This window comes from Grammomys surdaster, unplaced genomic scaffold (genome assembly GCF_004785775.1).
Source record: "Grammomys surdaster isolate TR1022 unplaced genomic scaffold, NIH_TR_1.0 317, whole genome shotgun sequence".
In the NCBI taxonomy this organism is placed as follows: Eukaryota; Metazoa; Chordata; class Mammalia; order Rodentia; family Muridae; genus Grammomys; species Grammomys surdaster.
The window spans coordinates 1-15,159 of record NW_021604736.1 but is presented as its reverse complement, the minus strand read 5'-3'; the positions used below and the strand labels follow the sequence as shown (position 1 = coordinate 15,159).

At 41.6% G+C, this 15,159-nt stretch overlaps 2 protein-coding genes and 1 pseudogene across 2 annotated transcripts; all 3 read right to left on the bottom strand.

The window, feature by feature from the left end:
* Window positions 1–2,596: 2,596 nt before the first annotated feature.
* On the bottom strand, window positions 2,597–4,935 carry LOC114629815 (protocadherin beta-6-like). The gene has a single exon (XM_028777918.1). The coding sequence runs from the start codon at window positions 4,928–4,930 to the stop codon at window positions 2,597–2,599; it is 2,334 nt and encodes a 777-aa protein (XP_028633751.1). The 5' UTR covers window positions 4,931–4,935.
* A 4,083-nt stretch (window positions 4,936–9,018) lies between these two features.
* On the bottom strand, window positions 9,019–11,837 carry LOC114629810 (protocadherin-3). Its single transcript, XM_028777909.1, has one exon. It carries the CDS (start codon window positions 11,742–11,744, stop codon window positions 9,354–9,356), a length of 2,391 nt encoding a protein of 796 aa, XP_028633742.1. The 5' UTR covers window positions 11,745–11,837; the 3' UTR covers window positions 9,019–9,353.
* Window positions 11,838–12,397: 560 nt separating this feature from the next.
* On the bottom strand, window positions 12,398–13,275 carry LOC114629829 (annotated as a pseudogene).
* Between the last annotated feature and the right edge of the window lie 1,884 nt (window positions 13,276–15,159).

Sequence of the window (15,159 nt, the reverse complement as noted above, 5' to 3'; positions counted from 1 at the left end):
AAGTCTCATAAGGCAGCTTTGAGGTAGCTAAGCTGTGTGAGAAGTCTCATAAGGCAGCTTTGAGGTAGCTAAGCTGTGTGAGAGAAATGTATACTTTTCCCATGAAGGAACAAACTCAGTACACAAAGCTCTGTCTCTGCAGAGACAGTCGTTCATTTAAAACTTATTTATTTGTACAAGTAATCATTTAGTTTTTGACCATAACACCATGAAGGAACAAACAAAATTTCTTGCTCTTGGAAGAGTTTTCATTTTATTGTAAAAGTTACTAACTTCTTTCTGTTTTAAATAAGCATATATTTTTTTAAAAAAAATTACAGTTTTTAACTTTCAAATGGTAATGCGCCTCCTGAAGGCCAACTAAAGGCTGTTTCTTTTGTTCTTTTGTTTGTTTGTTTATTTCAGTCTGTGGGGTATACATTCTTTGAAACTATCCTTCATTAATGAACTATTCGTGATGACCAATAAACTTTACTGGAGATAGTCACTTGCTTTATAAGTAGTCAGTTCTGGCTCAGAGTTCAACTGTCGTTTCTCAAATACAAAGAAGAAAAGGAGGTTAATGTTGTAAAATCGATCCATTCTAGGGAAGGGTTTTGTCCTGTGTGCTATAGGTAGGGGAACATCTGGGCTGTGGAAATTTTATAATTGAAAAACACTGAAGTTCTAACCAGAGCTGTATGGTTGGAATGAAAGAAGCAGATGCCCCCAAGGAAAAAGGTGCCATTTAAGGGATAAGTATCCCAGAATTGCACAGAGTAAATGTTTCCTAGTCTACTTTGATTAAGGTTAAAAATAAAATAACCACACATCATCTTAATATAATTTGCTTTTCTATGAAATTTGAAAAGAGCATTTTTATACAATATGGCAACAATACCTACAAGACTATGAATAGAAATGGCTTTGTAGTTAATAAATGATGTTCATAAACATTAGAGAAGAAAATACAGATACTTAAGAAAGCAGAGGGTGAAGTTTGGAAAATATAACACACACACACACACACACACACACACACACACACAATAACTTTGAACTCCCAAACTGTCAGAAAAAAAAAAAAAATAAAATAAGTTCTACTGGATTTTATTCTCAGCAATAAAATTTAGAGTGAGCAGAAAGATATTTTCTGTATGGAAGGAAAGAAGATAACCTTAGTAAGCAATAATATTTAAAGTTTTATATATTTGTAGTTAAAATAAAATAAAAACTTCATTCTTTGGCAAAGATATGTTGTTGTAGAGAAAATGTTAGCATTTCTTTGTAGAATTTTTGTTTAAAAAAAGGACTGCTGGACAGTTAGTAACATTAAGCAAATATTTATTCAACTTTTGTAAATATCTTGATGCTAAAAGACCATACTCTTCTTACACAACGTTCACAACCTACAATTTAAGGAATTGACAGTTCTGTAAAATCTACACTTACGAAATATGTGTTGATTATTAAAATGCACAGAGACATTCCTAATTATGCATACATAAGATATGTGTCTTAGCATTTAGTCCTTACATTTATATTTAGAGATGCACATGATAACCAGTTACCCAAAATGAGACTAAATTTGCAAAATTCAGTAATATCAATATTCACATTTAAACATTTCTACAAACTAATAGTAAAATTAATTTAATCACTTGTTCAAAATGCAACCTCAAAGGCTTTACATGATAGCATACTTAAAAGATTGTTTGATTTCATATTCTATTAAATATTTTTATTTAATTTGTCAAATACAGGTTAGTGTCACTAATTAAAAAACAAACTATGAAGCATAATAGAGAAACCAGTGGAATCTCCAGAAACTCTCTTTCTAAAATGTACAACCTCAAGAATAATAGCAATGCCAGGCCAAGCATATGGCAAAAGCCTTTAGTCACAGTACTAAGGTGACAGATGTAGGTGGGTCTGTCTGAGTTTCAAGCCAGCCAGGTCAATTTAGTGAGATTCAGACCATCCCAGGCCATCACAGAGTGAGACTTGTGGTGCACATGTTTTTACTTCCACCACTCAGAAGACAGAGGCAGTGGATCTCTATGAGTTCGAGGCCAGCCTGGTCTACAGCGTGAGTTCCAGGACAGCCAGGGCTACACTGAAAAAAAACCTGTCTCCTTTGTTGGAAGGGGAATGTGAGGGGGAGGTGAGGTGGAGGTGGGTGGATGGATAAGGGGGGTGGGTGGGGAAGTACCCTCTCAGAGGCAAAAGAGAGGGGGGGTTGGGGTGAAGAACTCTTGAAAGGTGTACCAGGAAGGGGGGCAATATTCAGAATGTAAATAAATAAGCAAGAGAAAGAAAAAAGAAAAAATCCCTTTCTCTGAAAACAAAACAAAAAAAGAACAAAAAAAGAAAGAAAGAAAGAAAGAAAGAAAGAAAGGAAAAGAAAAGAAAAGAAAAGAAAAAGAAAGGAGAAGTGAATTGGTGGTTTAGCTTAGTGGTTTAGTTTGCCTAACATGCATGAGACACTGGATTCCACTTCCAGGCACTATTATAAAAGTAAGAGCATAAGCTTCTGTCAATATATATCAATAGCATGCAGATATAGGTTAAAAGATATTTCTAACCTTAGACAGAATATACTAGTACACTAAAGTATTTAGATGAATAGGAAGCTATTCCGAAGAGTAGAACTTTCCTCTGTGTTCCTCTCAGATGCCACAGAAGGAAAATGGGGGTTAATTGCTTTTCGCAGTTTGAACTCACCAGTCCCAGTGTCTCCCCTCAGACACACCTCATACTGGTAGCTCTGGGAAAGAGTCCCAGCGCTGCTGACATCCACCAGATGGCCAGGAAAGTGTCCATCAGGCACAGAGTAGCCACCCAGAGAGGCCGCCCTGGCCCTCTTGCACAGCCTCACCCCCACGAACAGCACCACAGACAAGAGGAAGAGCGAAGACACAGATGCTAAGGCGATAACCAGGTATAGCGTGAGCACATCTTCAATATCCTCTACGGAGTCCTGCGCCACCTCTGGCAGTGGCAGGTAGGGCTGAGAGAAGCCATCCACCAGTAGCACGTGCAGTGTGACACTGGCAGAGCGCGGGGGATCGCCATTGTCCTTGACCAGCAGCACCAGCCTGTGCTTGGGCACATCGCGCTCGCTCAGTAGCCTTGTGGTGCGCACCTCGCCATTGTGCGCCCACACGCTGAACAGCCCTGGCTCTGTGGCCTTGAGCAATTGGAAAGACAGCCAGGCGTTCTGGCCAGAGTCGCGGTCCACTGCCACCATCTTGGTGACCAGGTAGCCAGGCTCTGCTGTCCTAGGCAGCAGCTCTGTGCAGGGCTCAGAGGAATTCTGCAGCGGGTAGAGCAGGAAGGGTGCATTGTCATTGTCATCCAGCACTAGCACGCGCACCAGTGCTTGGCTGCTGAGTGCCGGAGAGCCTCGGTCTGTGGCGTCCACGCGGAACTCGAAGGCCTGCAGGGCCTCATAGTCCAGTGCCCTGAGCGCAAACAGCTGGCCATTTTCTGCGTTAACGGAGATGAGCGAGTCGAGGGCCAGCTGTGGGTCGTTGGGTGGCAGCAGCGAGTAGGTGATGTGGGCATTGGAGCCTGAGTCTGAGTCTGTGGCACTGATGGTGCCTATGTGCAGGGCGGGGCTGTTGTTCTCACGGACGAACAGGGTGTAGAAAGTTTGGTTGAAGACAGGGGCATTGTCGTTGATGTCGGACACCTGCACTGTTATGGTGTGCTGGGTTGTGAGCCTGGGTGTGCCCATGTCGGTGGCTGTAATGGTGATGATGTATTCAGCTCTGCTCTCTCTGTCTAGTGCCCCATCTGTTTCCAGAGTATAGAAATTCTCCATAGATGGTCTTAGAAGAAATGGAAGATTGCGATCTATGGAACACATAACCTGCTGGTTATTTCCTGAGTCCGCATCTGAAACGCTGAATACTGCCACTATGATACCTGGCAAATTTTCAGGGATGGGGCTGTTGAGAGAGGATAGGATCACTTCCGGAGCATTATCATTTACGTCCAATACTTGGATGACTAAAGAGCATTTTCCTGTTAGCCCGCCACCATCTAGGGCCTCGACATCCACATGGTAAAACTGTAATGCTTCAAAATCCAAGGTGCTTTTCAGTCGAATTTCTCCTGTCTTTGTGTTTATTTCAAAAGGCTCATTAGCGTCATCATCTTGAGACAGTGCATAAGACACCTCCCCAAAGGATCCTGTATCTAAATCTTTGGCCGAGACGACAATAAGCAGTGAGCCAATGGGGTTATTCTCAGGGACTTGGACCTCATAGAGCTCCTGAGCAAATTCGGGCGCGTTGTCGTTTATATCTAAGACTAATATTTGAATCTCTGTGGTCCCTGACCTGGGCGGGGACCCACCATCCACCGCGGTGAGCTTTAGTCTGAGCTGGGCCTGCTCCTCACGGTCCAACGCCTTGTCCAACACCAGTTCAGGGAACTTCTTGCCATCGCTTCGGTTGCGGGTGAGCACGTGGAAGTGAGGGTTATCACTGACAGAGTAGCTTTGAATGCTGTGGCTGCCAGCATCTAAGTCCTGTGCCATTTTCAAAGGGAATATTTTTCCAGGTGGAGTTATTTCTGATATTTTAAGGAGCATTTCTCTGGCAGGAAACTCTGGGGCGTGGTCATTTATATCTACAACTCTCAGTTCAGCTTGATAAAACTGCAAAGGATTTTTTAGTAACACCCGGAAAGACAGAACACAGGGCTCTGTGGAGCCACACAGCTCCTCCCGGTCCAGGTTTTCGTTTAGCACTAAATCCTGGGTCTGTGGGTCAAGCTGCAAATACTGTCTGTTCCCCTTGAAAACCACTCTAGCCTCCCGAGCAGCCAGTTCTCCCATCCTTAGTCCCAAATCCTTAGTCAGGTTGCCCACAAACGTGCCACTTTCTGTCTCCTCCAGCATGGCATACTGAATTGATTCTGAATCCACCTCCCACAAAAGCATCGATGTAATCAAAATCATCACTTGCCTTGTCTCGCACCGTACTTTCTTGTGTGACGACATCTCTATTGGCTGATTCCAGAGGGAAAGATCCCTTCCCCGCTCTTAATCACCGAGGTAACTTTGGCCTTCCAGAAAACCTTTGCTGTGGAATTGTGGATTTGATTTTACAAGTTCCTGGTGACTCCTCTTCGCCGGAATGCTTAGCTGCAGCAGCAAATGGTTCCGTATTTTTGCTTCAGCTTCTAGGTGAAGCAGAGTCTGAGGAAGCTGAAGGATTCTTACTCATTCTCTTAGCCTACACCGCCACCATGCGTTCAAATCGATAACGTCATGAGAAATCTTCAGCTCAACACTGAGCATTATAAAGACTTATATCCAAGTCTGGGCATTATAAAGACTTTTGAGTTAGTGCTTCCAAACTGAGTGTGTGAAGGGTTTCTTAGGAAACTTGTTTGTCTGTACATACTTGTGTTTTGTTTTTAGGTTGGTTTTCAAGACCACTCTATATCTTGAATCCAACTGCTTGCTGATCTAAGGGAAGTCACACCACAGTCTTTCATATATTTACAAACCATTCTCTCTGGCCATAATCAACTTCCCATAATCAACTATGGTTCTTTAACAGTTCAACTGATCACTGATGAGTTCTATAAATTCATGAGTTTAAGATGTACACTGTTTAATTGTTTCAATAAACACATCAACAAATTATTGAAAACGTGAACATTGGTCAGAAACATAAATGTTGAACTAAACATTAACTTCTCTAAAATACATGACTCATTTTGTTACAAGGCCACATGAGGACAGTCATGGTAATCATTAGGCCACTGAGAAGAAAACTGCAGCCAAAAGGTACATATGATAGCAATATTTAAACAAAATGAATAATTTAAAATAGGGATGAGGAGAAATAAATATTTGTCATAAGAACTTTAAGATTTAACTTCATTTTTAGGTGAGTAGAATTGGTCATTGTTTTGAGAGATTCAGGAGTTTTATTATAACTTCTCATTGGACAAAACATCCTCATGTTGATTGATGAAAGTCCAAATATATTATTCTATTGTAATCTATGACATGATGCAGACAATGACATTCAAGGACTACCTCTACTCTTGAGCAGTGGTGCATAACTGTAATCCCAGAACCTGGGAGTCCAAGACAGAAGGACAGCAAGGTCAAGGCAAGCGTAGGCTATATAAAGACTATGTCTCAAGAAACAACAAATAGAAATGCACATGATGTGAAAGGGATTACAGTTAAAAATACCATGGATTGAATGACTGCATATCATGGTTCTATTCTGTTACTGTCTTGGTCTTTTCTGATAAATTCAAAAGTGTCTTGAAGTATCATTTAAAATGTGGGTAAGTTCCCATACAAGAACATAATATATGACATATATGATAAATATGATTAGTTCCTGATGGATTTTGTATTTATTTAAAGATAAATTTATTGAAGTCAAGCAAACTTTACTTCACATAACAGCCAAGACAATGAAAGGTGAGAAATTAGAATATATTACAAATGTTTCAAGTCTTAGTAAAGCAAATTTAAAATCTGATGCTTGAAATCATCTTAAAGCTAGAAATTACATGTGTATACTCAATGGAATAAAGAGAATATCAACATTACAACCCTCCAGGGTTTATTAGAAAAACAGTTTCTGAGTATAGACGTTTCTTGGGCATATGAGTAACAAATGGAACTAACGAAGTAAAACCAACTTTCAAATATTGTGGATCAGTTTGGTTGTTGCTAGATCATTTCTAAATGTTTCTTTTGAATGGGGTCATGGTTAGTCATTGTTGTCAACTTAATTTTGGTACACACAAGATTGGTCAGTCTTACCTCCTACAGTGTCTGTGAAGTGTTCCCTAGAGAGAACTGAGGGAAGAAACCCACACTACATGTGGACAGTAGCATCCCCTAGGCCAGAGTCAGAATCAGAGAGAAAACAGAGAAAGAACACCAGGTAAGCAAACTCTCCTCTAGGTTCTAGTCACCTCAACAGGTGCTCCTCCTTCAGTGACGGGCTGAAACCTTGAGCCAAAATGAATGCTTCTTCCCTTGTTTTCTTACACATTCAATCACAGTGAGCGTCAGGCTAACAGTGGTGTTCTCAGTTCTGATTCCAGGTTAATGACATATTATCTCACAAATTACTTTATTCACTCTCTGTGGCTACGGTGGCACCAGGTGTCTTCAAAAATGGCTTACAGAGTATTCCCAAAGTTAAAACAAATTTTATCAGCTTTACAGCATGCATTGAACTCAATCTAGACAAAGAAAAGTTCCTTAAGAATGTTGGTACTTAAGTGAGGTAGTATATTTCATATTGCCTTCCACACAAAAAAAATCTGGGATGCTAACAATTCAGCTGATAATGGTTTAAAATTTATTTCCTAGTAATAAACAAGTTTATTATAAAGAATTGTTTGAAAGTGCTTTTAAGATGGGAGGATGTTTTGATGGTAAAAGCACTTGTCTATACAAGCATAAAGACCCTGGTTCAAATCCCAGTACTCCTCTAGGGAGATGGGAAGCAGACACAAGAGAATCCCTAGAAGCTCTAGGGTCATCTAGGCTGGTGAATACATCAGAAAAACCACAAGAGGACCCTGACTGAAATAAGGTGGAAGACTATCTCAAGGTGTCTTCTGACCTCCATGCAAATGCCTTATTCCACACATGCATACACTGTACACACACACACACACACACACACACACACACACATACACACACACACGGTGCTTGCCAATTAGACCAGGTTTTGGCAAGAATGTGGACAAAGTTGTATGTGCAAGTATTGCTACTTGTAAAGTAAGTTGGTGTCGGACCCTGAAGGGTTGCTATGCCCTGGCTGAGACTTTCCATGTGCTGCTGTCCACTAAGTAACATTCTGGGGTTCCTCTAAGATCAAAACATCCTGACTAAGGCTTGTGCCCCAGGAAGGGAATTTATACTTGACATCCTATTGTCCCCTAGTTGAGTTCCTGTTTTTCCTGAGTTTGTGTTTTTCCTTTACTGACTTGGTGTATGTATTGAACCTGCCCAGTAAAGGCATTGGCATTCTCTCATAACGGATGACCCGAGTCTGAGTATTTCTTTAATCTGCCAGGCCTACGCCCGAGCTTGGTACCGCAGCCAGTGCTGGAACAGTCAAGTTGGTGCAACCAATCTTGAAATATAGTTGGAGATATCTATTAAAATTTTACTTATACAACTCTACCCCAAAGTGAATGTTCATCACAAATGCAAATATGCATCTAACCGAAATATATATGTAAAATTGTACATAGTATTATTTATAACAACCAAAATTACACAAAGACAAATGAATAATTTAGTAATAAAGTGTGAAGTGCACAACTAGAATAATAATTTATGACAAAAATTATAAAATAACCAACATTAAAGCAGTATTATGCATACATTTAATAAACACAAAATAGAATCAAAGAAGCAACTGGTAACCTACAAGAAATTTACATGAACTCAAAAGAGGCAAGACTATAGAATTGGAAGTCAGCATGCTTGCTACACTTTGGCCAATTGTGGTTGTGAAGGGTCATTTGAGTGGCACCTGGAATGTTTCATTTTTTCATTGCAATGATGGCATGGCATGTTCTTACTTTATGAAAACACATTTAGGTGAACATTAAGGGTTTTTTGTCATGTTATAATTTGACTTAAAGCCTTAACATTTTTTTTTGATCACAGACATCAATACAAGAAAAACAAACAAAACAAAGCAAAATAAAACAAAAAAAGCCCATAACTATCCTATTGCTTTCTCAGATATTGGGCAGAACATCATTTATATTCATTCCACCAACAATGAATTAAATAAAGAGAATGCTGTATGTTTCCATTTCTACTTAGCATCAAAAATAAGGTCAAGAAATAAAGTGGCTAGAATAAACAGAAAATATGACTAGTATTTGATTTTTATTGAGGCAGTTCAACACAGCTGAGCCTACTCATGCATGCTCATAATCCCCACATAGGGTAACAGAAGCAGATGGATTGCCACAAATTGAAACTCAGTCTGTACATAGCCATTTCAGATCAGACAGGGCTACAATGTAAGACCCTGTCTGAAATAACAAAAACAAAACAAGGCATCTCTAACAATGAAAGCAGTTTCAATTCCTTACAGCAAATATAAGTTCCCACCACAAGCAATATTATAATTGTAAACAACAAGCATGCATCGGTATGGTATAGAAATATAAACAAACACAATGCAGTAGAACCAAATTCTCTAGAGTGGCATCACATATGAACAGTTTAATCCAAAACGAAGGATAAATTAAACATATATCTCAGGAGTTGATTCATGACACTATGCAATTCTACATCAGAGATAGTTAAAGAAAAATGCGGTAACCACCACTTCAAAATAAGCGCCCTAATAAAATTCAACGCTACTGCGAACAGCAGCATTGTCTCTTTCTTCAGCAGCAGCCTGGGTCGGAAGGATAGGAAACAATGGTTTAAGAAAGTTGAACTCATTTGTTCCAGTACCTCCATTAAGACACACCTCATACTGATAATTCTGGGACAGGGTACCCGCTCTACTGACATCCACCAGGTGGCCAGGAAAGTGTCCATCAGGTACAGAGTAGTCACCCAGGGAGGCTGCCTTGGTCCTCCGACACAGCCTCACCCCTACGAACAGCAGCACAAAGAAAAGGAAGAGTGAAGATACAGATGCCAAGGCAATGACTAGGTAGAACGTGAGCACGTCATAATCGTCCTGCGTGGAATCCCGTGCCACGTCTGCCAATGGCAGGTAAGGCTGTGAGAAGCCATCCACCACTAGTACGTGAAGAGTGACACTAGCGGAGCGCAGGGGATCGCCATTGTCCTTTACCAGCAGCAGGAGCTTGTGCTTTGGAACATCTCGTTCACTCAGCAGCCTGGTAGTGCGCACCTCGCCATTGTGAGCCCACACGCTGAATAGCCCCGGCTCAGTAGCCTTGAGTAGCTGGAATGACAGCCAGGCATTCTGGCCAGAGTCGCGATCCACAGCTACTACCTTGGTGACTAGGTAGCCGGGATCAGCTGTCCTGGGTAGTAGCTCGGTACAGGGTGCTGAGGCGTTCTGCAGAGGGTAGAGCACGAAGGGCGCATTGTCATTATAATCCAGCACTACCACACGCACGAGGGCCTGGCTGCTGAGCGGAGGCGAGCCTTGGTCTGTAGCGCCCACGTGGAACTCAAAGGCCTGAAGCGCCTCATAGTCCAGAGCCCTGAGCGCGAACAGCTGTCCGTTGTCTGCGTTGATGGAGATGAGCGAGTCGAGGGCCAGCTGTGGGTCTTGGGGCGGCAGCAGCGAGTAGGTGATGTGGGCATTGGAGCCTGAGTCTGAGTCTGTGGCACTGATGGTGCCTATGTGCAGGGCGGGGCTGTTGTTCTCACGGATGAACATGGTGTAGGAGGTTTGGGTGAAGGCGGGGGCGTTGTCGTTGATGTCAGAGACCTGCACTGTTACGGTGTGCTGGGTTGTGAGCCTGGGTGTGCCCATGTCGGAGACTGTGATGGTGATGTTGTACTCAGCTCTGCTTTCTCTGTCCAGTGGTCCTTCTGTCACTAAACTGTAATAATTCTCAAATGTGGGTTTCAGGAGAAATGGGATATTGTTCTGGATAGAACACACCGTCCTTCCATTGTCCCCCGAATCAGAATCAGAAACACTAAAAACAGCAACTGTAGTCTCTGCAGAATTTTCTGGGACAGGGACTGTGAGCTTCCTGATCACCAACTCTGGGGGATTGTCATTCACATCCAACACCTGTACAGCCACAGTGCATTTTCCTGAAAGGCCCCCTCCATCCGTGGCTGTGATTTCTATGTTATAATGACTAATTCCCTCGAAATCCAGCTCTTTGCTCAGACGGATTTCTCCTGTGACTTTGTCTATTACAAATGGTTGAGCTACTCCATCACTTTGAAACAGAGAATAGGCTACATTGCCATATATCCCAGCATCTAAATCCCTGGCAGAGACTGTGACAACTAAAGCATCAAGGGGGCTGTTCTCAGGAACCTGCACCTCATAGAGTGACTGTATAAATTGGGGGGCATTATCATTGATGTCCACAACTTCAATGTGAACTGTGGTGATCCCAGACCGGGGCGGGGCTCCACCATCCACAGCAATGAGGGTTAAAGTGAGCTCAGGCTGCTCCTCCCTGTCCAGGGCTCTGTCCAGCACCAGCTCTGGGTATTTCCTGCCATCTGAGCGACTGTGAGTAATAACATGGAAATGGAGGTTTGGACTGACTGTATAGTTCTGAACAGCGTTGCTCCCTGTGTCAGGGTCCTGAGCTGCCTTCAGAGGAAACACAGTCCCTGGCTGGGCACTCTCAGGGATTGTTAACAGCATTACTGTGTCAAGGAACTCTGGAGAATGGTCATTTACATCAGTGAGTTGCAGTTCAGTTTGGAAGAACTGCACAGGGTTTTCCAGTATGATCTGGAAGTGCAGTATACAGGGTTCTGTCGCCCCACACAGTGCCTCACGGTCCAGTTTTTCCTTCAAGAACAAATTCTCGGTCTCTGCATCCAGCTGTAAGAGCTCTTTGTTCCCTTTGTAATGGATCTGAGCTCCTCTAGTGGCCAGTTCTCCAACCCTGAGCCCCAGATCTTTTGCCAGGTTTGTCACCGAGTAGCCACTCTCTGTTTCTTCTGGTATGGAATATCTAATTGCCTCAGAGCCTGATTCCCACAATACAAACAATATAGTAAGAAAAACGACTTGCCTTTGCTGTGCTGTTTTTGCTAGCAGTGTCTCCATTGTTCAGATTCAGTCCAAAGGTTGCTGCTTCTTCAAGTGGATTACAATCCACTTGTGAGGGTCCGTGAAGATACTGGAGTAAATCCGATTAAAAAGATGACTTCTTCCCAAATGATCACATAAACCCTACCCAATTACCTCCACCTCCAAAGCTTCCGGAATTCTGCTTTTCAGGTTAATGAAATGACTTCCTGGGAGTCTGCATAGCCCATTCTTCATATTCTTAGCCTGCAGCGCCACCAAGTGTCCTTATTTCCTCTTACATTTCACTTTGTCATTCCAACCCTCATTTTAAAACCTGGTGTGTTTCAGTATTGTTTTAATTTACACAGGCAGCTTGAATTGTGAGCTCAGTTCTTAGCAACCAGATATTCTACATATAATTTTGATGAATTAAGTTTCGGCTATAAGAATATATTTTATTTTCATTTTTAATTAGTTTTTGATCACTTTTGTAAAGAATGCCACCATTTGGATTTTTGAGACATACACCCTCAAAGGCTCCTCTGTGCAGGGTTTGCTCCCTGTGATTTAATATTATATAGAAAAAGGACAAGAGATCTGACCACAGTGATGGCTGGTATCAACCCTGTGGCTTTAAGACTCAGAAGAAGCCATGTTTCAGCTCCTGCCTGGCTCACAAGTCTGCTACACTAGAAGGGAGTAAAGGAGCTGTAATACTTGAGGAGATTCTTGTCTGTACCGTTTAGAATTTTCTTGTCTGCCATATTCACCACCTGGCCAGGGGCAAGACCAAAGAAAATTTGTCTTGGATCCTTCCATATGCTGAGCATCCTGAAGAGTTCATCGTTTGTGATAACAGGAAGAACATAGCCAAACTTCTATGTGAATTCAAGTCTTGCTCCAGGAAACTTGGCAGGGTTGGCCAGGTACCCCAGTTTTTATTTAGGGCACCAGCACTTCATGTAGGAGCATTTGTTTCGGAATATGTTGTCCCCGCAGAAAGCATGGTACAGGCTTGTACAAAATCTCCAGACTTCGTGGATCATAAGAGGCTGTAGTAACACCACCACCACGTTTTCAATTGTAGCAATTGAAGCCAACTGCACCTCAATATTTACTGGTGCTTGAAAAATATCAGCACCCTCTTCAACCAGCTGTACCCCACAATTACTTTTAACTGCTTGGATGGTCACACCTCTCCGATTCACAATTGTGTTAGGTCAATAAGTTGTGTTGGATCAACTTGACCGAAATCAATGAGATATTGTAGTCTCCTGAGATTTAAAGGCTGGTACTGGTGCGTGAAACTATATCCTTCATTAAATCCATATTTTGGGATTCAGATGTAAAATGGAGTCTGCCCTCCCTCAAAGCCAAGGTGAGGCTGGGTTTCTCTCTGCTTTTCTCCTTTATGGCCTCTGCCACATTTCTTCCTTCTTCTCCCGTCTCTTGGGTGTATTCCTTGTTTCTGGGAATTAGGGTTGGACTTCAGGTTATGCAGAATCACTCATAACAAGGACCACCACAGCTCCAGGTTGGCCCTGCTGCTGTGTACCACGCCAGCCATGAATCTTTTTCAGGGGCCAAGAATACATTTAAATACATTTTCAAACAAACTAAAAGACAATTATTTGTTTTTATAAGACTATTGAGTAGACAAATCCACTTTCTTGTGTAAGTTTTAAATTTTATTTTGTTCAAGAAGGTAAACATGATAGATACATAGAAGAATTAATTATACACTTTTTAAATTTGCTTTGAAATCTACCATACATCCAGGAGGAAAAAGTGATAATTGTATACCCATTGAACTTTTATGTTATTTAGCTCAACTTAGACACTAAATAAAATAGGCTAAATTCCAAGAGAATCTGCCCTTTTGTTGTTTACTTCTCTAAATGGTGAGCACTCTTCATGTGTAATTGTACTAAGACCATTGAAGCGTGAGAGTTCCGGTTGCTCCACATTTCTGTTAGCGCTTGGTGTCGTCATCTCAATTTCTAGAGCATTATTGAGTGTGTTGTGACTTAATAGGATAAATTTAATTAGCATTTGTCTGTCATTTATGAAATTTTGTACATTTTCATGTTTATTGGCCATCAGGTTGCTATCTTCTGTTCATGTCATTCATGTGTGTGTGTGTGTGTGTGTGTGTGTATGTGTTGCTTGTTGGTTTGAAGAAGTATCTTGTATATTCTGTGTACAATTTCTTTTTCATATATATATGTTCAAATATTTCCCACTGTATGTCTTGAATTTTGTTGATATACTGTACTTTAATCAATAAAACATCTTAATTGTGTTTAGTTTAGCCTTACAATTTTGTTTAGTACCTTTAAATCTTCATAATTCAGTTCAATACAGATATTCATTTTTAATATGTGTATATCATGGAGTCTTGTGGAAGAGTGTGGCATAGAATTGAGTGGGGAATAGCTGGAGGGTCAAGACACATACAGAGTAACTAACCTAGGCTCCTGGGAACTCATAGAGGCTGGGCCACCAACCAGGGAGCATGCAGAGCCTCGACCTAGGCCCCCTACACATTTGTAGCAAATGTGCAGCTTGATCTTCATGTGGGATTTCTAACAAGTGGAGTGGGGCTGTCTCCATCTGTTCCCTGCCACTGGATCCCCTCCTCCCTACCTGGACTGCCTGGTTGGGCCTCAGTGGGAGAGGATGTGCCTAGTCATGATGGAACAAGATGTCCCAGGGTGGGGTGGTACCCGAGGGGGGCTTCCCCTTCTCTGAGAAGAGGAGTGGGCAATGGGGAAAGAGATTTGTAAGGGAGACTTCGAGGAGGGAGGGGGTTGTGATTGGAATGTAAATGAATAAAAATAAGTAAATAAATTCTTGGAGAAAAATATGTATGTATTTTGAAAGTTTCCTTTTCAGACACAAACACATTATATACTTAAAACATGTAATTTTTTATTTCAAAATATCTTTATGCCATGTTACAAAGCTTATGTATCCCTCCCGAGGGTCTATCACTACCCTGTATCAAGGTGGTTACAGGTTTGTCCAATGTTCCAGTTTTCTCTCAGAAGATCATGTAATACTTTTGTTGTCTTCGTTACTCCAGACTCATCACAGATTTTGCTGAGGGGAAAGTCTCCTCTTTCAAAAGTGTTCATTTTTAATGAGTAATGTTAAAATCACAGAATATGACTGGGAAATGCAGCTATTTCTAACACGCCCTCTCCACACCTGTGCAACATTCCTCATTATAGGTGCCCCAGCACACTAGTCTGTTTCTTACAATTTAGAACCCTACATGTTTACTACTCCGTCCAAATTTTAAATTAAGGTTCCTTCTTGCTGCTTCTGGGCATAGATGAATTTAATCCCACATACACATATTTTTAGACTGTCATAGTTTCACTGTCTCTTCCTGTCTTTAGTTAGTGTTTTTATTGCTGCAGCAAAGCACTATGAGCAAAAAGCAAGG